Source organism: Nycticebus coucang, chromosome 3 (assembly GCF_027406575.1).
Source record: "Nycticebus coucang isolate mNycCou1 chromosome 3, mNycCou1.pri, whole genome shotgun sequence".
Lineage (NCBI taxonomy): Eukaryota > Metazoa > Chordata > Mammalia > Primates > Lorisidae > Nycticebus > Nycticebus coucang.
In genome coordinates, this window is record NC_069782.1 from 77,340,453 (window position 1) to 77,367,850 (window position 27,398).

At 43.3% G+C, this 27,398-nt stretch overlaps 1 protein-coding gene across 1 annotated transcript in view; it reads right to left on the reverse strand.

Annotated features, from left to right (window-relative positions):
* Positions 1-12,486: 12,486 nt before the first annotated feature.
* CHAT (choline O-acetyltransferase) overlaps positions 12,487-27,398 on the reverse strand; it is a 57,938-nt gene continuing 43,026 nt past the window's right edge. Inside the window, exons 12-15 of the mRNA XM_053586030.1 lie at positions 25,273-25,414; positions 25,085-25,147; positions 17,299-17,436; positions 12,487-15,441 (exon numbers count right to left, since the gene is read on the reverse strand). Coding sequence (XP_053442005.1) covers positions 15,172-15,441; positions 17,299-17,436; positions 25,085-25,147; positions 25,273-25,414 — 613 coding nt within the window. The 3' untranslated portion in view covers positions 12,487-15,171. The remainder of the gene's footprint in view (positions 15,442-17,298; positions 17,437-25,084; positions 25,148-25,272; positions 25,415-27,398) is intronic.

The window sequence follows — 27,398 nt, forward strand, 5'->3', positions numbered from 1 at the left end:
TGTTATCTCATTTAAACTTTTTACCACCTCTGGGAAGTACGTTGTATTTGGTGTGTTTACAAAAATGAGGCTCATAGAGGCCAAATAACCTTCCCAAGGGAGGCAGGTAGTGTGGATTGGAAACCCTTGCCTATGTTTTGTATTGAATCAGGATATTTGTTCAGTATTCCATTTTTGTTCTCTTACTGGTTAGACTGTTTGGTAGAGATGAGCTTCCTTTCATTTGCTCCGTTCTGCACATCGGAATGTGGACTAAGGGACGTCCACACTTCTAGGCTTGGCCTGGAAAAAAGTCTCCACCACACCTGCTGTCGCCTTCTCCTCGACGGTGGCCAGACAGAATTCAGGGAGGACCGGAGGTCCCAGGGGGATGCTAGACCCAAAACGTGGGAGGAACCTGGACTCCTGAATAGAGGATCACCCATCTGCATTCGTTGGTGACAGAGCAAAAAGGAAACATTATTCTATAATCACTGAAATCTGGGGGTTAACGTAGCAGTTAGTCCAACCTAACAAACCTAATACCCTTGCAATTACAACACAGATCTTTAATTTCTAAAAATCCAATTGTAGTTGATATTTTTACCCTCTTTGAAAAGAAGGATTTAAAAATCCCCTTCCGATTAATTCTCTCAACACACGCTGCTGTTGTTTATTTTAATTCTCTCCACTTGTACAATATGTTCTGCTATGATACATATTTCTTTGATGAGAATTAGTTCATATGTGATTGGTAAATAAATAGAGGAATGATGTCAGTAGAATTTTGACATTATTTGGGTCACAAGTAATTGCCCCCAGTGCATTAGTATTACGCATCAGCAAATAAAAACCTTGGAACTATCAACTCAGCTGAACTGGCAAACTCTAGAGGAAACCAGGACTATATAGGATGTCATTGTCCTTCCGTTTGTTTCAATGTTGCCACATGTCCGCCTTGAAAAAACTAATTTTCTGGTTCTCCCTAAACTTTCCACACATTTTAAAAGGCAAAAATCTTCTATTTGCCACATATATATATATATATATTTTTTTGAGACAGATTCTTACTATGTTGCTCTGCGTAGAGTGCAGTGGCATCACAGCTCACAGAAACCTCAAACTCTTGGGCTTAAGTGATTTTCTCTCCTCAGCCTCCCAGGTAGCTGGGACTACAGGTGCCCGCCACAACGCCCGGCTATTTTTTTGTTGTGGTTGTCATGGTTGTTTAGCTGGCCTGGGCCGGGTTCAAACCCACCAGCCCTGGTGTATGTGGCCGGTGCCCTACCAACTGAGCTATAGGCGCCAAGCCTATTTGCCATACTTTTATTAGAAATTTAACTTTAACTTTGCTAAAAGTTTTATAAGGATTGTTGTTTTCAAGGCTGCATATGTTTTCTCTTATTTTCTGTGGTTTCACTGTAAGCTGCCTATGTATAGCTTTCTTTCATTTATCTTGCTTCATATTTGTTGAGATTCTCGAAACTGTGAGTTAAGGTCCTTCTTCAGTTTATGGGGAAGTTTGGGCCTTTACTTTCTCACCTACTGCATCTATTTCATTTGCCATTCACAGATTCCAGTTAAATATGTCAGTCCTTCTCCTTGTGTTCTCCATGTCTCTTCTCTTTTGTGGTTTTTTTCCTTCCATGCTTCTTGTGGGGTTGTGTATATGTGTGCATGCATCCATTCATTTTTACTGTAATATGGTTTACTAATTTTCTTTTCAGCTCTCTCTTAACTGACAATAAAGCTATCAATTTGGTAGTTTATTTCAGTTATTTATTTTTCAATTCTAGAATTTCTAGTTTGTTCTCTTTTCAAATCCGCAGTGCCACTTTTTATAGTTAACCAGTTTCTTGCCACGTTTTTTAGGTTTGGCTTTCTTGCCTTCATCGTGGTAAAGGTAGTTACTTCATAGTCTCTGAGAATGCACTGTTGGAGAACACATTCTGCTTCTGCAGTTCATGATTTCTACGGCCTTCTTCTTCTTCTTCTTCCGTGCATTTTGCCTGTTCTCCCGGAGTGCTGGTTTGTTCAATTGTGTACTGGTCATTATACTAAGAAAAAATTATTTGTAGAAACAATTTGAGGCTGAAGATGATATTATCTTCCCCTGTAGATGATTTTTCAAATTTACTCCTAGTTATACCATCAACCCAGGATCATCTTAATACAGTTTCAGGGCTTGAGATTTTCTGAGCCATCAAATGACTTTAAACTGGGCTGGAGTGCGTGTGGAGATTAGCTTGTTTCTCTTTTCTCCACATTCCTATAGGTAAGTTTTTTTGGATCATAGCCTAACGAGGCTGGTGGGTTACTAGGGTTTCCCCTTCCTTGGTGGTACTGGACTCTAGTTTCACATACTAGTGAAATGAAAATGACACTGCCCGTCTTGACTGGGGTAAAAGCAGCCTCAAGGCTACCCCTATTAACTCTTGCCCTCTCCTTGATTTTGCTCTAATAAGCTCTTTTATACTTTTTTGAAGGAAGATTCAGGCTAAGCACACGTAACACAGTGGTTACGGTCCCAGCCACATACACCGAAGTACATCAAACCCGGCCCAGGCCAGCTAACCGACAATAACAACTGCAACAAAAAATAGCCAGGCATTGTGGTGGGCACCTGTAGTCCCAGCTGCTTGGGAGGCTGAGGCAAGAGAATCACTTGAGCCCAGGAGTTTGAGGTTGCTGTGAGCTGTGATGCCCTGGCACTCTATCGAGGGCAACATAGTGAGGCTCTGTCTCAAAAAAGAAAATTAAATTAAAAAAGGAAGATTCAAAAAAGATATATGCCAGATTTTTGAAGATCTCTTCTGTAGGAAACTTAGTTTGAATTAGCTAGTCTGCCATTACCAGAAGCAGAAGTTTCCTGTTGAGAATTTGGCTTAAGTTGCCTTAAATCTAGAGATCAGGATGGGGAAACGGACGTCTTTCTGAGGCCTTCCTATTGGTGAACTTGGAATACCTCTCTTCTATTTAGACTGGCTCCAGTGTCTTTCAATACAATTTCAGCACATAGTTCTTCATGTTAGATTTGTTCCTAAACACTAGTGTAAATATCTTTTAAACTGTCATTTTATTGTTTGTTGCTGGTGTCTAAAATGAAGTTGACTCTTATATATGATATTATATAAGTACTTTGACTTTTAAAAATGATTTTTATTAATTTATTTGTTCTTTTGAGTTTTTTGTGTAAACAATCACATTGTCTGCAGTGAGTTTTCTTTTTTTTATTTATTTTATTTATTTATTTATTTATTTTTTATTAAATCATAGCCATGTACATTAAGACAGTTTTATTTTCTTTATTAAGCCTTCCTCTTCCCCCCTTCCTATTGCACTGGCTGGAATCAGTGCAATGATGAATAGAAGTGATGGGAGTATCTATCCTCTGTCCTGATTCTAAAGGGAAGGGAACACCTCTAACATCATTTAGTATGATGCATATTGTAGGGTTTTTTGTAGATGCTCTTTGTTAGGCTAAGCTGATTCTTTTCAAATTCCATTTTACGATGAGTTTTTTAATTGATAAATAATATTTGTACATATTTGTGAAGTACACAGATATTTTGTTACATGCATAGAACGTGTATTGAGTAAGTCAGAGTATTTAGAGTATCCATCACTAGAAGTATTTATCATTTCCATGTGTTGGAAATATTTCAAGTCCTTTCCTCTAGCTATTTTGAAACATATAATACATTGTTGTGACGATCGTCACCCTGCTCTGCTATTGAGCATTATAATTAATTTCTTCTGTCTTCTGTCTATTTGCCAACCTCTCTTCATCCCCACCTCCTCCTCAATACTCTTCCCAGCCTCTGTACTATCATTCTACTCTGTACTTTTTAGCTCCCACATATGAGTAGGAACATGCAACATTTGTCTTTCTGTGCATGACTTATTTCATTTAACACGATGACCTCCTGTTCTATCCATGTTGTACATGATTTCATTTGTTAATCGCCGAATAGTATCTCATTGTGTAGATACACCACATTTTAACATCCATTTTTCCATTGAGAGATATTTAGATGGATTCCATATCTTTGCTATTGTGCGTAATGCTGCAATAAACATAAGGGTTTAGATGTCCCTTTAATGTAATGATGTTTTTTTCCCTTTAGATCAATACCCAGTAGTGGGATTGCTGGATTTTATAGTAGTTCTGTTTTAAGTTTTTGAGAAATCTACATACAATTTTCCATAGTGGCTACAGAATTTGCTTGCCACCAACAGTGTATAGGATCTTTTCTCCACATCTTATCAACTGTTGTCTTTTTTTTTTTAATAATGGCCATTTAACTGGGGTAAGATGATATCTCATGGAGGGTTTTATTTGTATTTCCCTGACGATTAGTGATGGTGAGCATTTTTCGTATACTTGTTGGCCACTTTATTTTACCCACTTTTTAATGGAATTATTTGTTGTTGTTTTCACTGTTGAATTATTTGAGTTCCTTGTGTATTTTGGCTATTAGTCCGTTGTTAAATAAACAGTTTGTGATTATTTTTTCCCATTCAACAGGTTGTCTCTTCATGACACTCATTGTTTTCTATGCTGTGCAGAAGCTTTTTAGTTTAATACAGTCCCATTTGTTTGTGGGATTGATCCCTTTATCATTATACAGGGTGTCCATAAAGTTCGTGAGTAATTGCACACCAACTTTATGGACACCCTGTATAAGGATCTTTCTGTCTCTTTTTCTATTTTTGACTTAAAGTTGGTTCATCTAATTTAAATATAGCTATTCCTCCTTATTTTTGGTTTCCATTTGCCTGAAATATCTTTTTCCATCCCTTTACTTTCAGTTTGTATGCATCTTTATAGGTGTGGTGAATTTCATGTAAGGACAGCATATAGTTGGATCATATTTCTTTATCCATTCAGCCAGTCTATATTATTTAAGTGGAAAGTTTAATCTGTTGACATTCAAGTTTATTATTGATACATGAGGTCTTATTGCTTTCACTTTATTAATTGATTTCTCATTGTTTTATATATCCTCTTATTAGCTCTCTTGTTTCTCTTACTGTTTATCATTGTGGTTTGGTGGTTTCCTGTAGTTTTATGATTTGAGTCCTTTCTTTTCCTTATTTGTGGGTTTGTTCTACCAGTGATCTTTATACTTTCATATGTTTTCATGATGGGGGATATTATCCTTTTATATCCAGGTGTAGGATTCCCTTAAGAATTTCTTCTTGGGTCACTCTAGTGGTGATGAATACCCTCAGCTTTTGCTTATCTGGGAAAGATGTATTTTTCCTTCATTTATGAAGGATAACTTTGCTGGATATAGTATCCTTCATTATCGGGTTTTTTTTTTTTTTCCTTTTAGTACTTCGAACATATTATCCCATTCTCTCCTGGTCTGTAAGGTTTCTGCTTAGAAATCTACTCTTAGTTAGTGGAGGTTCCTTTACATGATTAGATGTTTTTTACTTGCTGTTTTAAAATTCTTTCTTTGTTTTTGACTTTTGACATTTTGACTATAATGTGCTGTTGGGAAGACCTTTTAAAATTCTATCTATTATATTTGGAGAGCTCTAACCTTTCTGTATCTGGATGTCTAAATTTCTTACTTGACTCAGAAAGTTTTCAGTTACTATTTTTTAAAATAGGGTTTCTAGTCCTTTAATTTCCTCTTCACCCTCTGAGATACTAAAAATTCAAATATTTGGTTGCTTTATGTTGTTCCATATGTGACAAAGGCTTTGCTTATTTTAAAAAAATCCTTTTTCTTTATTTTTGTCTGATGGAGTTATTTCAAAACATCTGTTTTAAAATTCTGAATTTCTTTCTTCTGCTTGTTTTAGTCTATTGTTGAAACTCTTGAATGCATTTTTTTTTCTCTCAATGAATTCCTCAGTTCCAGGATTTCCATTTAGATCTCTTTTTGTGATCTTTATCTCTTTGGTAAATTTATCATTCATATCCTGAATTGTTTTTCTGATTTGTTTGTATCTTTCATCTGTTTTTTCTCAAATCTCCTTGAGCTCCTTTAATATTAATATTTTTATTTCCTTGGCATTTTATAAATTTATTTTTGATTGGGATCTATTGCTGGAAAATTATTGTGCTCCTTTGAAGTTGCTATATTTCCTTGCTTTTTCATGTTTCTTGTGTCTTTACCTTGATATCTGCACATCTGATGTAATAGCTGCTTCTTCCACCATTTTGGATTTGCTTTCATCCAGGGGTGGGGGGGTGGGATTTTTCTTGAAGATATGTCTATGGTGTTGGTTGGGTAGGGTACTTCTGATTCTGGGTGCATGCAGTAGTTTAGTATCTGTATAATTTCTTCAGCTGTAGATAGCATCAGTTGTGCCATTTTCCTCAGTGGCTTAATGTGCAGTTTTTGGTGGAGGCTGTGGCAATGTTTTACTGGGGATGTGGATACCAGGTGGACCAGTCCTTGGGGCCCTGTGGCAGCAGCAGTAGGCTGAACATACCTGTCCTTGGGCCCCAGAATGGTATATGCTGGCAGTGGTGTTAGTGTGTCCAGGAGGGCTGATTCTTTGATCTCCAAGCAACTTGCTTGGGTGCTGGCAGTGGCAGTGGTGGACTGGACATATTGGAGAGTCCTCAGGTCACTAGGCAGCAGGTATGGTGTGGGTGATGGCAGTAGTAGTAGCAAGACAACCCTCAGGCTTCCAAGTGATTTACACTGGTGTTGGCAATGGTTGCTCCAGGTCCACAGGTGGCACATGTTGGGTAAGTGCCAGGGTCGGTGGGCCCATCCTAAGACTCCTGGCATGAGTGCCAGGTGCCAGTGGTAGTGGATGGGACGAGGTACTCCCAAAGCCCTTGGATGGCATGCTTGGACACTGAGGTGAGTGGTGCAGCCAGGATGAGTAGTCTCGTCTTTCAGGCCCCCCAGTGGCGATATGGGTACTCATTATGGTAGGTAGAGGTGGGACATTCCCCAGGTCCCTGGCAGAGTGCTCTGATGGGGATGCCAGCTGCTGTACTGCAGCCATGTTACTGGGGAGGGTGGAGTTGCTTTCAGAGGCAGCAGCTATAGGCAAGTGACTGAGGTATACTTGCTTTGGCCATTGGCAGGACAGCCTGTCCTCAAGGTTCTTGTAGATGGACTGTAATCCCACTGCTGGAGGCAGTAGGCTCACTGCCAATGGTTCATGCTTTAGCCCTGGTGGCAACAGTGGCTGAGGGTGGGGGATGTCAAGGCTCCAGGGATGTGGAGATATAGTTGCTATTGGTCCCCAGGGCAGGATGCATTCTGGTGGGGGCTAGGCTCTCAAAATGGCGCCTGGCTGTAGCTGCTTAGGAGTTTGCAGATGTGTACAACTCACTGCATGCTCCATCTCTGGAGCAATGGTATTGTGTGGTCTTTAGTCAGCTTCCTATGTTGGTTTCAGGGCCCATGAAAGTCAAAGGGCTTTCCCATGGCGAGGATTGCAGGAGTCCATGGTGAAGATGTGGATTATTGGGGCCTCTCACCTCCTTTTCCGTACACTGGGGAACCCAGCAGGCTGCCCTTCTTCACTCTCCTTCCTTGCTTTGGTTGTTTGCTGTCACTTCTCTGTCGAATTCCCGTATTCTCTTCTATTCAAAGTATGATTATCTATTTGTTATTTTGGTTCTTTGTGGAGGAGGCAAGTACTAGCTGCCTCTATTTAGACTTCTTGAAGCCCCACAATGAGTTTTTTTAAAAAACAGAATTATGAATGACTGTTTTATTCAATACATTTTAATGATTGGAAAGAGCCTGTTATTTTTATGTTGTTAATGAGTAAGTTACATGTAGCCATTCTCTAATAGTAAACTCTTTTGCATTCTTGGATAAACCAAACTTGGTCATAGGGAGTCTTATCTTTTTTTATATATTGTTAGAATTTGCTTGTTTATGTTTTGTGTAAGATTTTTGCATACATATGCATGGGTGGTATAAACCTGTAGTTTTTTTGAAAAATTGTATGTACTAGTCTGGTTTACGTATTAAAGTCGAACTAGCCTCAGAGAATAAATAAGGGAGTATAGAAAGAAGAATGTTTACCCTTATTTATTAAGAATATGATTGAAATGACCACTTTCTTGAAAGAAGAGTTTGGTAGAACTTGTCTGTAAAACTTTATGTTCCTACTCCTTTTATGTTCTCTGAGGGAAGATTTTAAACTACTGCTATAGTTTATTTGAGATTTATAAGACTACCCAGAAATTTTATTTCTTTCTACATCAATTTGATAAATTGCATTTCTCTGAGAATTTTTCTATTTGTATTTATGTTTTTAAATTTATTGGCATAAAGTGGTTAATGTATTCTTGTTTTAATGTCTGCTTTATTGAAGTTATGTCAACTTTTTATTTGTAATGATATTTACTTCTGACTTTTCTTTTCTCTTTTTTTTCCTCTTCCCTTTCCATTTCCCTTCTTTTCTTGACTGGTTTTACCACACTTGTCTATTTTGATAGTCTTTTGAAACACCTAACTTTTGCCATTTTTCTTTCTTTCTTTTTTTTTTTTTTTTGAGAGTCTCACTCTGTTGCTCTGGATTGAGTGTTGTGGCATCAGCCCAGCTCACGGTAACCTCAAACTTCTGGGTTTAAGCAATCCTAAGTAGCTGGGACTAGCAGCTATTTCTATTTCTGGTAGAGACAGGGTCTTCTTCCTCAAACTGGTCTCAAGCAACCCCCACCCCTGCCTCACCTCCCAGAGGGCTATGGTTACAGCTATGAGCCACTTGCCCCCGACTTTGCTTTGTTTAGCTTCTCTATTGTTTTTTGTTTTCTCTTTTATTGATAGCTGTTTTTACCTTTATTATCTTCTTCTTTCTACTTTCTTTGAGTTTACTGTTTGTTTCTTTTTCTTCTTAAGTTATACTTAGCTCATCAATTTTCAGTGTTTCTTCCTTTCTGATACTATGCATAATTATTTAAAGCTATAAAGTTCCCCTCCCCACTTTTGCTATCTCTCAGAAGTTTTGATAGATCTTTATCATTCTGCTCAAAGTATTTAAATTTCCGTTATAATCTATTCTTTGACTTATGAGATTTAGAGTCATGTGTTTCTTCAATTCTGGAGTATTTGTAGCCACTTTCTCCCAACTATCTCTTATCTCTGTCCCAAACTCCTATGTATATGTTGGAACTTCTCAGTCATGGGTCACTACAAAAGTTTTGGGAGAGACTGTCCATTATTTCACTTCCAAGAAACACAGTTGATGGCAAATTTCAACTTGCTTGGCTCATCATTGTTGCCGGCAGGGCTTCATTTGTTTCCGTCCACCCAGATTTTATATTTCTTAATTTTTGAGTATCTCAAAACTTTGTCATGACTCAAATATAATCTTCCCTGTATTTCTTTGATAATTCCCTTAATAATATTAGACACATTATTAACATAAAATATACAGAGATAAATTTCTAAGTAAAAATGTCTGATTGCCATCTAAGACATACATAGACAATGTGACTTCTCGTATGCCCAGAGAGCAAAGGAAAAAGATTTTGTTGGGGAAAGAAGAGGTTCCACCAGTTGCTGTGAGAACAAGTTCTTTGGCCCTGACAGTAACAAGAGCTGGTGACTTTTGGCAAGTGTCAGTGGTTGTTGGGTAGGAGACACGGTCTTGGGGTTTTGGGCTCGGCTTGAGAGACCAGGCAAGTGTTCTCATAGAAGGGGCTGGCTGTCCTTGTGCTGTGAGTGCTCCTTGTGCTGCTGGGTATTCTTGTTCTTCTGTGACATAGGTAGTAAGCTGCAGTTTGGAAAGATTTCTCGTCATAGTTTCTGTCATTAAGCAAATTTTGTGTGAGAGCTGTCCCTTGGTGTCCTTCTTCAGCTCCATGTTGCCAGGGTTTGACACCAGAGACTCTATCTTGCTTTTTTTTAATTAATTAATTTATTTTTATTATTGAATCATAGCTGTGTACATTAGTGCAATCAAGGGGAACAATGTGCTGGTTTCATATACAATCTGAAATATTCTCATCAAACTGTTCAACGTAGCCTTCATGGCATTTTCTTAGTCACTATATGTAGGCATTTGTATTCTGCATTTAGTAAGTTTCGCCTGTACCCATTTTAAGATGCACTGTAGATGTGGCCCCACCCATTAACCTCTCTCCACCATAACCTCCCCCCTCCCTCCCCCTTCCTTGGCCCTTTCCCCATAGTCTTGTGCTATAGTTGGGTTATAGCCTTCATGTGAAAGCTATAATTTAGCTTCATAGTAGAGCTGAGTACATTGGATACTTTTTCTTCCACTCCTGAGATACTTTGCTAAGAAGAACATGCTCCAGCTCCATCCATGTAAACATGAAAGAGGTAAAATCTCCATCTTTCTTTAAGGCTGCATAATATTCCATGGCATACATGTACCACAATTTGCTAGTCCATTCGTGGGTCGATGGGCACTTGGGCTTCTTCCATGACTTAGCAATTATGAATTGGGCCAGAGACTCTATTTTGAATCTCGTAACTATCACGGTACTATTTGATAGTTTCTCTCTGATCTATCTATGTGATATTAATTCTCCTGTTTGCTTTCCCTGCTGCTTTCCCTCGGTGTGAGTCATTTCTTGTGTTGTTTGTATTTTCTGACTGTGAACTCACCTTTAAGGAAGGATTCTCCCCCTCTGGGTGTTTGGTGTGTCCAGGGTGGAAAGTTGGTTTTGTATTTAATTCTGCTGCGATCCTTTGTGGTCTTACTGACTCAGACCAATTTGGCTTTTAAAAATTATTGGCTTGGAGGTCCTGCTTATAGAAGTTGTATAAATTCAGACACATGGTATTAAGTTTCTGGTTTTAATTTTTGATATATGTCTTTCCCCCTGTCTATAGCCCTGAGAGGATGGCAGCTTTCCCCATTCCTCTCCTGGGCTGATGAGAAAAAATTTCCTAGTCCTCATCATGTGGCTGTGACACCTCTGGGAAGTCTGGTTCTGTGCAGGAAGTTAGCTGCTTCCCCCTCCTTGCATGGGCTGTTATGCCTTCTCAACCTGCATGGACAGTAAGGCCAGCCGGGGCCGCTGGCTCCTGTGCCTGGTTGGATATACCTTTGTACATCCGATGTGTTTTGGACATTATCTTTTTTTTTTTTTCTGGAATATGAGGATTTGTTCTCTTTCTTTGGAATTTGACTATATGTTTAAGACAATTTCCCCTTTGTGTGTACGTTTTTGTAGGTAGAGGGCCCTTCTGAATCAACTCAGCCTGCCATTTTGCTGCTCCTTAATATAAGAAACAGAGACCAGGGACAGGTACTGAGGTCCACTGGCATATAAGGGACAGAAATAGGAGGAAAAATCCCTGAAGAAGATGGAAGAAGCAAATGGTAGGAGAAGAACAAGGAAGAAGCTGGTCCTTGGGAACCAAGAGAGAACGGAGCTTTTAGAAATGTTCTTTTATATCCTACGAGGCCAGCTTTTCCCAGGGTTGGCACATTGTTTAGCCTGCAGACTCAAGAAACTTCTTTGAAAGGAAAACTCAGAGAAACACTAAAGTAAGAGATCAGCTAAATTTTCTCTCTCTCCCCACCCTTCTCCTCTCCTTTCCAAAGAAAATTGCTTAGGAGTAATTTGGAAACTCCCAGTTCCTCTTGAAAACATACACGGGACTCTTTCCGCCTTTGTCCCAACATCAACCCCACCAAGAGCTTTGGTGACCATAAAGTGGGGTGGCATTACTTGTGTTGGTGCCTATTTATGCCCCTTTCTTGTGGTGTCTGTCTTATCACTTCTGGTTATTTTGGGGCCACCCGTAATATATGTGATAAATAAGGGCAAACCTCATTGCTTTGAGCCTGTTCTTCCTTTTACCCTCCACTTCTCCTAGGATGTTCTTAGCCATTATCTCTATGAGTGGTGTCTTTCCCACATTCCAGCCTTGCAAATCATACACTTTAAGGGTTTTTCTAGGCTCTAATTGAAAAGCATTTGGGTTTCCATTTGGAGGAACCTCAGTTCTGACGCTGTGGATTTCTGTGGCTTTGCAGGGCATCTTGTAGCTTGGAGTATGTCCGTGAGCTGAGCAGTGCAAAGGAGTCTATGTGTACATGTGTCTGGAAGCCTGCAACTAGAGTGCTAGGTTTTCACCACTTCCTAAGTTTTCAGATAATGACCATGTCATATCATCTCTCCACGATTTTAGAAGTGAGTAGTGCTGATGTCAACATTCCCATTGAAAACAAAGTACTAGAGAGGTGGAGTGGCTTCCCCAAAGTCCACAGCAAGTCAGAAATAGAGCTGGGTTGGTTGTCCAGGCCCCTGCCTCTGAGCCTGGTGCTGTCCCCTCCATCCGATACTGCCTGGCATGTTTGTACTGGCTTAAGAGGAGATGCTCATCTCTACACCCAGGTTTCTGCCAACCTGATCACAAATGTCCCATGACACTTCCCTGCTCCTTATCCCTGCCCATGGGGGGACACCATACTCTGAGGGAGACTTAGTTCCCTCCTCTCTTTTCCATCCTGGCCTCTGTATCTCTTAGACATCGGCTGCTCTTGCTGGCAGACTCTAGACAAAGACAAATGAATTGTTGACCCAGCTCAGAGAATTTACAATTTACATTTTATAGTATTTCTGGGTAGAAACAATGGCTAACATCATCTTTCTTGGCATTACTTTTTATTGAATACAGAGTTATAGTCTTTAAATAATTTATATAATGCTTTCATTACATAGGTCTTTAATCATACATATATTTATTCAAAGCACAAAACTATAAATTAAAATTGAAAGGCTATATACATATACATATTGCCATAAATCTGGAACTATTTTATAAAAATAGAACTCAAATATTAACTTTATATATTTTAGCAACTTAGCAGTATTGTAAGGTGGCCACATACATTTTTATTATGCATCACTGTTCCAAATGACTGTCTCATTTTCCATCTCATGGGGGACACCTGGAGCTGACTCCTTTTCCCAGGGTCCCCACAGAGAAGCCTATGGCCATGGCTCAGTGTTGCCTTTGCATAAAGTCTCAGGGCACTCATCTCTTTTTGGAAGGGGAAGACCAGCTTCCAACCCCTCCTTAGAGAGAGGAGATGTTTCTTACTGCCAAGCATCTGCCATTCACGCTTCTTGACACCCTGACAGTGCATGGCTTAATATCTGAGTGTACACAGTGAGTTACCTTTCCCTATGCTCGGAGAATAGCAGGTATGAATTTGGGTCTGTCACATCACTGTAAATAGTTTAAAAAAAATCACCCCAATAACACCCAATAGGGTAATGTTCTCTGGAAAGTAGGCTGCCCACCTACTCATGCAAGGTCCTTTACAATCTCTCTGATCCTCATAACCTTGCAAGGTGGGGACATTCTTGTTCCCATTTGACAATGGAGGGAATTGCATTCCTGGGCATTTAAGTCATTTGGACAAGGTTAGCAGGGCTGTTTGACCCCCAAAGCCAGAGTTCTCTGCTTGCCCAGAAATCCAGAGGAACACTTGGATCTGCACAGTGGCCGTTTGGTGAGAACAGAAAAGTGGCTTTGGGAAAGGGTGGACTGCCTATCCCCAGAAACCCTTGGGATCCCTGGGCTGCAGCTTCCCAAGGGAAATAGGAAGGAGGCCGTGGAAGGGAAGGAGTGTGCCCCTATAGACCAGTGACTTGACTTTGTTGGACGGGCTTGCCTACATTGCCCACATTGTCCAGGAGAAATCCTCCATTTAAACCAGGGATCAAGGAATTCACTGCTTGAGGCTGCTCATGTTTTTGTAAAGCTGAGCCAAGGTCAGCTCCTTGCCTACTTTCACAGTGTGAAGAGCTTTCAATAGTGCCCCCAAAGAAGGGATACTTGCAGGGCCCCTGGGCCAGAGTGGAGTGCTTAGAATGGATAGAGCATGGTGGAATTGGGGGGTGGGGCGTGATGCAAAGGGAGCTTTCCCAAGAGCAGCTGGTGGGGAGCACAGTGGCACTAGCTGCAGGGAGCCAAGCTCTGTGCTGCTGTCTGCTTTTTGTTTTCCCTTCTCTTGCCCTTTTAGACTTTCCATAAAACTGTGCCCTGAGGGGAATTGCCCCTCACACCGCCTCCAGTACCAGGGGCTGCAAGATGCTCTCAACTCCCACCCTGCTGTGCTGTCTGTCCTGCCCAGACAGGCTCTGAACACAGCCATTCCCTCCTCTCAGCCAGCTCACTGCCAGCCAGCTGTCCTCCCAATCTCCAGGCCAGTGGAGAGCCCTGCTGTGGGCTCTTCTATTTGGGGTTTACTCATATCTCTGGCTAGCATCCCTTAACTCAAGGAGCCCAGCTGTGTAATGGTGTCCTGCTTGGGCCACTGAGATTGTTTTCTGAAATTAATATCAGGGTGGTTTTCTTTAGAACCTGTCTCTTAAAAACAAAGCAAACAACAATAGAAAAACCAAAGCAACCCTTTCTCCACCTATTTCGGCACATACCGTAGGGAGGACAATGAAAAAGATGCAGAGAAATGCAAATAGTGGGATCCCAGGGACCGGTCCAGTCCTCCCACAGCCACCTGTTCGAGATGACCGACCTGCTCCAGGCTGTGTGGTTTACCCATCTTCTCTAATGCTACCTGGGAAGTAGAGGTGACAACAATTCCAGGACATTTGCAGATAAATTTTCTCCCCTTTCAAAATTGTTAGACACAAATTTCTGAACTCAGAAGAAGGCTGCCCTTGGGAGCAAAGGGAGAAACAAGTTTGGGGCCAACCCATTTTAAGTAACATGGGCTGTGCCTGGTGTGTGTCAGGGAGTGGGTGCTGGCAGGGCCGTGTGGCTCAGGGGAGGCACTGAACACTGTGATCAAAATGCTTTGAATCTGAAAACAAAGCTTCTTGCTCCCCACAACAAGGAGAGGTGATGACCTGGAGCTAGCCTCTTCCTTCATGATTCATTAGGTGCACTGCATGTCAGGGTGACTCATTAATCTGTTGGGCAGAAGCATCACCTGAACATGCCAAGTCTTGCTGAGGAAGTGAACATGAACAGTAAGCTTCTGAGGTTCTCAGAGGGAGGTCCTCAGCACGGCTCCCCACCTCACCCAGACCACCTCTGAGCCAGGCTGGTGTCACCTCCCAGTGTACCTCCTAGGCATAGCAGGGGACGCTTTCCTCTCCACCCTCCAGCCTCCACGTGGTCTGTCGGTTGGGCCCTGAGGCCGGGGAGCTGCAGAAAGCTGGGGTGAGGGGCAGGCATGGGGAACTGGCAGGATGTGGGGGTTCAGAAGGTGGGCTTGGGAGAAGAGCCCTAGCAGCAAGAGTCAAGATTGGTGCCCCTGGCTGGGCCTCATGGCTTTTTCCTTTGTTGCCAGTGGCTTGCCCTGGGCAGGCTGTGGCAGACTGCAGAGGTCTCGCATGTCTACAAGGCTCTCTTGCACAGCTTTTGCAAACTTGGTGGAAGAGGTTTCTTTGCAGCTGTGAAAACTGGAGATGCAGAAGAGGATGGTCTCTGTCTGGGGGTTGTAGCAGGCACCATACCCATTGGGGACCACAGGGCCGTAGCAACAAAACATCTCCATGGTTGTGGGGACCTGGATGGAGGAGAGGACAGGTCAGGAACTGCTTGCTCCAACATGCACCCCATGAGCCTGTTACAGTGGGGTGTTCCAATACCCAGTCCTTCACTGTGGCTTTGCTTCCCTGTTTTTCACCTGGGGGTTTAACAGAATTAACCAAATTGACCAATTGCTTCAGCATGGACAGCCACAGCCAGAATCATAAAAACAAACTCTTCCAACCGCAGGTACCGGAGGGAGGTGGGTCACAAGTTCACTCCCGGGTGTGCAATCTGCTTTACTTGTGAAGTTAGACGCTCCCAGAATGACCATGTGCTGGGTCTCAGGCTGAGTCTCCCCTTCACCTGGGGGCAGTTTGAGGCACAGAGGCAATCAGAGTAATTTACTAAATGGCACCCCTGGTGGCACCCAACAGTTAGATGCATCCCAGAGGGAGTAATTTATGAACTGGAGGAAATCTGGCCCATCCTCTCTGTTGATTTTCCCCAGATCCTTAATTACTGTCAGTATCGCCTGGATGCTCTGATTTGCTCCCCACAGCCTGGCCATGCACAATTACCCAGCATTGTGAGTTTCAAAGATTGCCATCAACTGGAGTTTTAGTTATGTGCCTAATATGTTTTGAATTCAGAATGGCGAGATTTTGTAATTTGGATCATAGGTCAGGAAAGTGTGTTTCTAAAGGTATTCGAGATATAAATGCTACTTTCCGGTTGGAAAACTACAGCAACAAAACCTCTGTACCCCAATTAATTTTATTAGCTGGTCCTAGGGGAAAAATAGAAAGGATTCTTGTGCAGGTGCAGAGACTGATTTGTTTTAAACCCACAGGTTTCTGGTGCTATGTACTCAGGACTTTGGAAGTGACACTGGCCATTTTAATGGGGCAGAACAAACCATTAGTCTTACTAATAGAGTCATTGCATTGTCAGATAAATTTGCCGCGCAAATAGCCGAAGGCCATAATGCCATTCCAAAGCACTTTTTGCCCATGGATGGTTTCCTGAAGAATTTATGTTGTTGTGTTCTGTCCTCATTCATTCATGCCTGCATGCTCACTGCCATAATGACAAAATCAAATTACTGAGTGGGCTTTTATCCTCACACATGGCTTTATCAACCCCTTTTATTGCCCGTGTCCAGCTGTTCACAGAGGAGGTAGAGTTTTTTTTTTGTTTGTTTGTTTGTTTTGTTTTTGGCCGGGGCCAGGTTTGAACCCACCACCTCCAGTATATGGGGCTGGTGCCCTACTTTTTTGAGCCACAGGTGCCGCCCATGAGGTGAAGTTTTAATAAATTGACAATTGTTGGGTATTTCCTCCCTTCACTTCTGTCTGGTGGGTTTTGCTCTGTCTTTGTGACAGCGGTCCTCCAATGGAATGAGTAGTAATGGTTAGGAGACATTAGGCTAGTAGCTAAGCTCCTGCTGCGGCCACTTGGCCCTTTATAATAATAACCTGTGACCTGTTTGGAGGGTTGGTCCATGCCAGGCCCTGAGCTGGGCTTTCTCCCTTCTGCATTACATCTGGCTTAGCCAAGATGCCACTCGGCACTTGCTGGGCATCACAGCCCATGGTCCCCATGGTGGAATACCACCTCTCAGGTGACACATTGAAAGGTGGGACCGTATAATGGTTTGGGGGGCCAGAAGGGGTATGTTCCCATGCTGTCTCCACTTGGGCTAAGATGGAGTCTGTGATTATTCCCATTTAGAAGATGGGAGATCACCTTCCAATGGGCATTGAGATCATTTTGGCGAAGGTCACAGCTTGTGAGAAGCAGGGGCAGGACTTGTCGAGCTCTCCAGCCAAGAGCTCTTTAGAAAACTCACTGGTCACGCTACTCCTGGGTGATGACCACACACGGGCTGTACCTGGCTGGTGGAGAGGACAAACCGGTTGCTCATCAGGTACATTTCGTCTGTGAACATCTCAGGCAGCTCCTTGCACAGGTCCCGGGCCAGCTCCCGCAGTGCCAGCAGGTGGTTATCAATGGCCATCCCTGTTATGGCCTGGGTTGTTGGGGACAAAAACCAAGAGATGAGATGAGGGCTCCCCCACAGCTCCTCTTCCCCACCTCCCTAGTCCACAAGACTAACAGTGACTCCACTGGCCACAGCTCGAGCTTGCCCAGTGCCTGCCACTGTCAATACGTGTGAGGGGCCAGTCAGGTTTTCTCAGGACTGACCACTCTGTCTCTGCCTCTTGGGCCCTTGTGTATTTCCACAAGCAGAGAATAAGGCCAGAGCGGGTTGGGCTCTAACTGAAGACATCTGAGTTAAAGGCCAGCGAGTCTGAGTGCCTCCTGCATACCCACACCATATCCATACAGTGTGGTAAGTGGAAAGAATAGGGCTGGCATGGCCATCCTTGTTACAGCCTGCTCAGGGAAGGGACAGGCTCTGGGCGGGGGCTGAGTGCTGAGCTCAACAGTCCATGCGTCAGAAAAGACATCCCAGGCTGTTCTGGGCAGATTCTCACCAACCAACACTTTATCTTCCAGCAGGAGCCTAAGGGATAGACAGCATTATATCTGTTCCTCAATCTTGGCCGCTATTTTGCAGGCTCAAGATCAAGTTGATTAAACTGGATTCATAATCTGAGAAACTGATTTGAGCTAGACATTTTAGCAGAGGCTCAGCTGATGGTTTCAAGGGGGAAAGAGCTAGTTGGATGATGAAGGGTCTTTTTCTTGTTATCATAAAATATTTAAATTCTTATCAAAGGATAGTCCAAGGATTATACAAGTATTCTATCAGTGAGGGCTGCAGAATTTCAGCGTAGGAAGGGCTTACGGGGAGTGGTGTGTCTGGAAGAGGAGCCAGAGTACCTATGCTCCATCTCCCTCATGCACGGCTGGGCGTGTAGTATGCACACTGATTTTTTTGGACTATGTGTTTATTTGGAGCAATAATTATCTATAGCAATAATTTTTAGGTGAACATCAGGGTAATTGGGAGTAACTCTTGGTGTTTTACAGTTCTAGAAGATGGCCATGTTGCTGTTAAAGCCCCACATTGGAGTAAACCTCCCATCACAATGCACTTGGCTTTGGTTTACAAGGCACGTTTCAGGATTTGACAGCTGTTCTCGTTCAGTTGAGAATAAATGCATAAAGTTAACTCAGAGGCCGCTGTCTCTCTGAACACACCTAATTACAGGCTGGAAAGATCTAGATGTGCCCCTTTAGGATGGAGGGGAAGAACCGTGAGTCCATGTATGAAGTAGAACACTCTGCTAATTTCTCTGCTTACTTCTATTTAATCCCTGATTTGTGTAGGTCCATGGAAGCAGCTGCTTTGCACAGCGGCCAGCTCACCCCTGTTTTCACCATCTCTGAACTGTAGCAAGAGGGGTTGCTTTAACAGATCATTTGGCTTAGAGCTATAGGACTCATGAGTAAGTTGACTCAGCATTCAGTCTTTCGTTCATTCATTTAGGGAATCTCAGTTGAGTTCCTATTATAGGCCTGATGCTGCCGGGTCTCTGGTCTCTGCCACAGTAGAGAACAAGACATCATAGGTTCAGTTCTCAATGGAGCTTATGGTGTAGTTTGGGACAGATTTTCATCAACCAAGCAGATAAACATATGATCGTTAACAGAGATAAGGGCTAGGAAAGAAAAGCTAGGGGAGTCCACAGGGCATCTGGACCACCCTGCCTGCCCCTCTTTCATATACTTGCTAGTTATCCAGAGGTTTTCTTGGTTCTTTCCCCTTTCTCTGACCCCACAGCCAACCAGGCACCAGATTCCTCTCCTGAGCAAGTTCATATTTCTTCTCTCCTTTCCCCATCTCTCTGATTCAGTTGTTCTCAAGTTAAAATCATTAGCACAACAGAGCTCTATAGTAATGCTTTGGAGGATATTTTCCCATAAATTTTCATATGTTTAAATTTGCTGTGAAAGTTACACTTTTTTTTTTTGGCAGTTTTAAGCCAGGGCTGGGTTTGAACCCGCCACCTCTGGCATATGGGGCCGGTGCCCTATCCCTTTGAGCCACAGGCGCAGCCCGAAAGTTACATATTTATATGGTTTACAAATCCAAATAAGCCAAACGCTTGGGTCACTTTGCCAAGCACTGATTCCCACTCCACAGAGGCAAGAGGCAACTACTTGTAGCCCTCTTTAGCTGTTTCTTTTTGGCATTTACTTTCGTTGTTCCATACACATGCTTAGACTGTCATTCCTGCATTTCTTAGTTTACCTGTAACCTTCTTGTCATGGAAGGTGAGACTTTAGCTCTTTACGCCCTTCACGCCTCAACACGCTTCTACTCTCCCATACTCCCAATAGAATTATGTTTTAACTCTTTCTTATTTGATCAATATGCAGTATAATTACACATAGACATCAATATACATGCTTATAATTAAGCAAGTGTTCATAGCTGGGTCATGTAGTGTACTAGGATTAGATTTCTGTTCTTATTGAATTTTGTGCTTTCCCTAGAATTAACAAATTTTACATTATGAAATCATGTCTTTTCCACTTGCTTAGCTCTCTATGTAATCTATTTCTATTTAATTCCTGAATGGTCAGCCAGAATTTCATTCCTCCTCTTACTTCTTACTCCTGTATGAACTAATTGCTCCCTAAGTCCGCTGAACAGCTGTCAATGTCTGATCTTTTACTGTCATCTGAGGAAATCCCACTACCTCTTTCTTATATTAAATCTTCTGGTTCAGGGAGCCTTTGAGTTCCTCTAGTATGTTTTTATTTTCTCACTTTAGCAGTGTACATTCTCCAGTAACTTTATGAGAAAACAATGCTTAACAAATAAAATTTTTGACACCTTCTTTGTCTAAACATGTCTTTTTTCTACCTTCAAGTTTTATGACCATTTATCTGGGTATGTAAATGTGTGCTGAAGGTCATTTTTCCTCAGAATTTGAATGCATGCTCTCCTATCTTTCACTCTCCAATGATGCTATTGAGAAGTCAACTGCCATGTTTATTCATGATCTCTATACAGTAAACTCCATGTTATCCTGAACTAGAGCAACCAGGACACAACCCAGACAAAAATGAAAAATCAGAGTTTAAACTTGGTACACCATGCTGTCAGGTAGCTGACGCTTCGAGAATCACTCCCGCAGCTCCCATGTGTTCTCTTTAACAGTTTTTTTTTTTTTTTTGAGACAGAGTCTCATTTTATTGCCCTCGGTAGAGTGCCATCGTGTCACAGCTCACAGCAACCTCCAACACCTGGTAGCTGGGACTACAGGTGCCTGTCACAAGACCCAGCTATTTTTTTTGTTGTTGTAGTTTGTCTGGGGCTGGGTTCAAACCCACTACCCTCAGTATATGGGGCCAGTGTCCTATCCACTGAGCCACAGGCGCTGCCCCTCTGTAACAGTTTTACATGTTAATCTGTATTACTTGAAGTTAAAAAAATATAGTGGTGAAGTTGAAAAATATACTGACTTCCATTTAACTAAAACATACACTGCATTCATAAAGCTGTTTATAATACAGTAAAACTGTGTTATAGTAAGTGAAGTTTGTCTTTATTTGTCATAATTTGCTTTTAATTAGTGCATTTCAAAATTAATATCAAGTCAATACAAATTTTATGGTATGGTATGGTGTGGTAGATAGAATCAGTTAGAACGGTTTTTAATAATAACTCTCAAGCTACCAGAAACCACATTTATCTGGAATCTACCAATCCCCATGGGTGCTGGATAAGGAGGGGATTATTGTACCTGATTTTTTTTCCTCTGAGAGATTTTAGAATTTTCTTTTTTGTCTTTAGTGTTATGAAATTTCCTTTGATATAAGTATTTTTCATCTACTAAGGTACTTGGTGAATTCTTACAATAGGACAACTCATGTTCTTTAGTTCTAGGGAAATTTCTTGAATTATTTTGTTAATGATGCACTTTCTACCATTTTCTCTTTCTGAACATCTATTATGTAGAATATTGTTCTCCTGGACTGATCCTCTTTTCTCTTCTATCCTTCGTCTCTTTGTTTTGATGGTTTTGGGGATATTGGTCCTGCTTATCTTCCAATCATTCCACTGAAGTTTTTTCTACCATAGTTTCCTTCAGAGTAAACTTCATATCCTGAACATTTTTATAGAGTTTTCTATTCTTTTTTTCTGAGACAGAGTCTCACTATGTTGCCCTAGGTAGAGTGCTGTAGCGTCACAGCTCATAGCAACCTTAAACTCTTGGGCTTAAGTGATTCTCTTGCCTCAGCCTCCCAGTAGCTGAGACTGCGGGTGCCTGCCACAATGCCTGGCTATTTTTTTGTTGTTGCAGTTGGCCCTGGCCTGGTTCAAACCCACCAGCCTCAGTGTATGTGGCTGGCGCCATAACCACTGTGCTACATATGGGCACTGAGCTGAGTTTTCTATTCTTTTTGTTGTTGTTGTTGTTGTTGCAGTTGGGCTGGGCCGGGTTTGAACCTGCCACCCTTGGTATATGGGGCCAGCACCCTACTCACTGAGCCACAGGTGCCATCCTGGAGTTTTCTATTCTTATATGAAAATGTAATAACTTCTCTTCTCTTTCAGAGAGTCCCAATGATCATTTTTAAAATATGTTCTCTTTTTCCTGTATTATTTTCAAGTTTCTTTAAATTATTTTATTTATTTACTTTTTTTGAGACAGAGTCTCACTCCACTGTCCTGGGTAGAGTGCCATGGCATAATAGCTCACAGCAACTTCAAACTCTTGGGCTCAGGTGATCCTCTTGCTTCGGCCTCCTGAGTAGCTGGGACTACAGGTGCCTGCCACAATGCCCAGCTAGCTTTTTCTATTTTTAGTAGAGATGGTGTCTCACTCTTGCTCAAGCTGGTCTCAAACTCATGAGCTCAGGTGAACAGCTGCTGTGGCCTCCCAAAATGCTAGGATTTTAGGCATGAGCCACTGCAGCTGGCCTTAAAATGTTTTAAATTAACAGCTTTTAAAAGTAACAAAAGTGCTTGTGTTGCTTTTAGTCTTTTATGTTAGCAGCTCTCCTCATTGTCTGGTGATCTCTGGCTATCTGTTTATATTGAAGAATAAAGCACTGAAAATATGACTGGATTTGTGAGAACATGTTAGCCTGTGTGCTTCATCTGGGGTGAACTGATGGGGCTCTTTCACTGGGCTATTATTTCTACATCTTCTCTCTTGGCTTGCTCAGTTTCACCACGGAGATAATCTAATCTCTGCTTGGGGAGGGGTGGTAATAAGGTGGTTCCCAGTGTATATGGAGCTGTGGCTGGAAGGTTTGCTAGGGAGGAAGCAGGCTTTGATTAATGCCCCTATTTTTAGTACAGTATCAGCTCCCTCGGCTATGCCTGGTATCCTCAAATCTAGAGTCCTTCTGCTTCAGCCTCTTCAGAGAATAAACTTTCAGCCCATCATCAGAAAGGGCAGGGGCAGCAGCCTGGCTGCAGGGGGTGGTGGAAAGGGTCTGAGGGCCTAACTGCTTCTTACATAGATCATCAACTGCTATGGTTTGAATGTTTTGGTCCCTTCCAAAATTCATGTGTGGATACTTAATGCCCAATATGATAGTATTCTTGGGGAGAGGGGCTTTTAAGAGGTGATTAGGTCAGGAGGGCTCCTGCCTCATGAGGGGGAACAAGGCCTTTATACATGTGAAAGAAGCTTCATATAAGGAGGGAGGGGGTCGGGGGGGTTACAGTGTGTGACATACCTCTTGGAGGTGGGACATAGTTATAAGAGGGACTTTACCTAACAAATACAATCAGAATAACCTGGCTCTCTGTACCTTCAAAGAACCCCCAACAATACAGAAAAAAAAAAAGAAAAGATTCACATAGCATTCGGCCCTCTTGCCTTTCTGCCTTCTGCCAGATGAGGACATGGTGCTCACCCCCTCTGGAGGACACAGCATCAAGGTACCATCTTAAAGGTGGAGATGAACAGCTCCTACTCCCAGACAGTTAAGATCAGATACCTTCTAGGGCCTTGATCTTGGACTTCCAGCCTCCACTCCAGAACTGTGAGAAGTAAACTTCTGTTCTTTGTAAATTTACCCAGTCTCAGACCTTTTGTTACAGCAGTACAAACAGACTTAGACATCAAGCAACTGTTCTCTTTTCAGTCCCCCACACCTCCACTTTTTATGGGTGGCCCAGTGCCTGGGCCATCCTGAGGTTCTGCAGGGTGGCTCACTGGGCTCCCAAGCTTCTCTCACTATTCCCTATGTCAGTCGCTGTGTGTTCTACCTGCCAGCTCTGGAACTTTGTGGCCACCTCTTTTCCCATTCTCTTTGCCCTAATGTGAATATGGTTTAGAAAACAATTCCTTGGCTATTGTCTTGGGGAGTTTCAGAGTGATGGGGACCCTGTGTTCTATTCGTGATGTTGAGTAGGAGTTCTCCTCTTCACCCTGCCCTGTTCTACCCTGATCCCTACATTGGCTTTTGGTCAATATCAGAAAGGTTTCTATTAGTGGCTCTGCCTCTCAGCAAACCATCCTCCACTCCAACCAGTCCCTCTTGTACCCAGTCACCGGAGTATGCTTTGTGATGGGGAAATCCAACCTCTCCTCCCCTCCTTCCTGAGCTGCATTACTTGCTTTTCCTTGAGTGTGTCCTGTTCTCTCAAGACTCTTTGCCTTTGCACATGCTATTCCCTTCTGGGCCGTGTCTCCCTTCTGTGTGTGCCTGATAAACCTCTGTCCTGCCTTCATGTCTCATCGTAAGCACCACTTTCCCAGGGAAGTCTCCCCGGCTTTCCCAACCACAGAAATGAGCTTGTATAGCACGTTCTCTGCTGCTACCTGAGGGCTATTTTCATGGAGTTGGGCTTCACGTCAGTGGGCCCCTTCTCCCAACTACACAGTCAGCTCCCTAAGCATAGGGCTTAAGGACTGCATTCTTTGCTTCCTAGCACCCAGCACCTTGCCTGGCATACAGCAGGAAGACAAAAAATGCCCACTGAATACATGAGAGGGTGCTTAATTTTTCCCAAGCAGAAAAACATTTATCTATTTAGATGAATTAGGGACCTAGCAATGGAATTGGAGAAAAGTCTGCATTGATTAGTTCTAAAATCCCAAAATATATTGTACTTACTTTCAAGTATAAAGAGTAAATTTTGGTCAACTCCTTTTCATAGATTATATGATCCTTCCAAGACTGTATTAGAATGATTTGCAATTAATGTATTGCTCACTGGCCCAAGTAGTTGCTTATTCTCTATTGTTTCAGTGCCAGAAAATAAACGATTTCCCTAAGCCAGGGAAACATTCCCCTTATGATTTTGGTTTCACTATTAATTTTCAGCAAAGACTCTTTATTCACAGGAAGTATAAATAAATACATAGAGAACAAGAGGCAAAACTAGCTCCAAGTGGGAATAACTACCACCAGGACTGAGATCGGACACATCTGACTTCTCTTGTTTAAACTGTAAAGTGCTGTACATATTAGATGCTATCATTATTGTTATGGTTGCTTCAGAGTTTCCAATACCACTCATCGTATTCTTATAAAACCCATACAAAAAGCAAGAATGGCCTATTACTTGGGTTCTAAAAATAACAAAAAGGGGGCTGAGAGGTGTGGTGGCCTTGCCAAGTCACCAGGTGGCTGGTGGCAGGGCCCTCACACAGGCTCTTGTGCTGGGGCCCCGACTCTGCAGGCCCTGGGCACGCTCGGATGCTGTGGTTGCGAGGCTGTGTGGCACCACTCACCATCACTGTGTACTCCGTCTGGGCCCGGATGGCATCCTTCAGAAGCAGCAGCCTGTCTGAAGCCTATCAAGAGAGCAGAAGGGCAGTGCACAGGGCTTCCAGAAGCTGCTCAGGGACGAACAGAGCCAAAGAAACCCATAGCGGCCTCATTATCCTCCTGTGGCTCCTTCGCAAGGGGCAGGACTTACTGGCACAGCAGCCTTGTGGTCAGTCATGGCCTTCACAAAGGTCAGCGCCTCTGGAGTGGCCGATCTAATGTTGTCCACTCGTCCCTCCTGGAATCGGCGAATGGATGCACTCTCGTACGTGGGCACCAGTTTTCGGTGGATCCTGCATTATGATGGATGGGTAGAAAGTCATAATTTATTCTCAGGGAATCATAATATGCTGAGAGAAAAATAGCCTCAGCAGCCTTTCTTGTCCCAGTCCTGGCTTTCCTTGGCATAGTATTTCATTTTAATGCTAATGGAGTTCTAGAGAGGAATTCCCAAGATGGACGCAGGAGTCTCTAATATGGAATGCCACGTGCACTTTTATACACTGGGGACACTGCGTTGATAGAAAATAAAGAGGACACTGGTAGCTCTTAAAAAGAATTCCTAGTCTGAAGGGAAACCTAGAATTTTCTGTGAGACTCGAGTGTTTGATTAATAGCACACAATGGAATTAATCATTCCATTAATCATTCACACCCTTGAGGGGAGCCTGTTTTATTTAAAACCTTTCAAGCGTGACCCCTGGCTGGAGGAGGGGTGGGACCTTACTGGTGGTGGTTGGGCTGCCACACAGGCCACCCTTCCAGGAGCGGGCTTCCAACAGCCCATGGGCACTCCCTGACGTCTGACGGCCTGGCCAGGCTGGGGAAGCCCGTTTTCTCCCGCATGGGAACAGGGGGGAAGAGGTGCCTGCTCCTGAGTGAGACTCCTCACCTGGCAAGTCTAGGCTTGTACACCTGGCTGGTGCTCCCCCTTTCTCACCAGTCAGTATTTGGTGCAGCAATAGGGGAAATAAGACATAGAGCTCAGAGAGGGGGCAGTGACCGCCCAGAGTCACACAGCACATCGTGGCCCTGCGTCTCAGCTCTCCATGGGCACTGGGTGGGCTCCTGGAGGGGGAGGCCGTGTCTGACTCTGCACCATACATGGCACCATTGTGCTTGGTGAACAAGGAAATAAGCTCGTTATATTATTCCCCCAACACCGGCAAGGAGCTCCCTGCTGTGTCTCTATGATCCCTGGAGGCGACACCATCGCTGCCCAGTCACTGACCAACCCTTCCTATTTAGGTTTCTGCTGAATCTAGAAGCAGATTGAAGCAATTGTTCATGTTACAGCTTAGACTCTAAAGAATGCTATCGTGGGAAGCAGGTCCTATTTGGCTATTCAGTGAGCTCAGGATCTCTGACTATGTCCATTCTTGGCCTTGTCCAGTGACAGTGTCGGAGGTGAGGAGGAGAGCGCTGTGCAGGCCCCTCCAGCTGTGGATCTGAAGTGCTCACAGCAAAGGGTCTCAGTGTCATCCTCAGTCAAGGCTCCCACAGGATGCTGACATCATGGCCCATCTCAGCCTGGTGCACTCTGAGTGTCAGGAATATTGATTACGGCTCCAGTGGCAGGTAGGAGCAGCCGTGTCTCAGTGTTGGCGAGGTTTTTACATCTGTGTCTCCCACAAACCCAGTCCTCACAAGCGGTGACATCAGCCTTCCCCAAGGTATCTCGACAGGACGGCTGCCCAGAGTGGCTGTGTTCACCTCCCTGAGAGGCCCAGTCAGTCCCACAGGGAACCCTGGGTGCAGTGTTTGCAATGGCACTGCCTGGTCCTGAGTGAGACTCCTCACCCCAGCTTTACTGGAGGATCACCTGGTTTGCAGTCTGCCATGGATGCTGCAAACTAAAAGCAGGTTCCAGGGACAGCACTGTGCTGTCTGGACTGGGCAGTTTATGAGCTGCTGCTCCTGGAGCCCTGGAACCTGGGGCAAGGGGCATGGAAGATCTATTTTGCATTTTGGGTGTCTCCACCTCTTAGGAAGGCTTACTGCCCCTCCCACCCACCCCCCCACCTCGTCCCAGCCTTCACCCTCGTGTTTCTACCCTAACACATAGAGACCAGGGCTACCTCTGCACAGCTTTTTCTAAATCCCAGCCCTGGCCAGGCTGGCCCTGGCTAAGCCTCATATCTATAATTCAGTCCCAGAGCTTGCTCTGTACCAGGCATGGTTCAGGCACTGGAGACACTGCCAAGATACCCAGAGTGTCAGGGTTGGGGGACTGTGCAGAAAACAAAGTCAACAAATCCATCAACAAAGTACTTCATG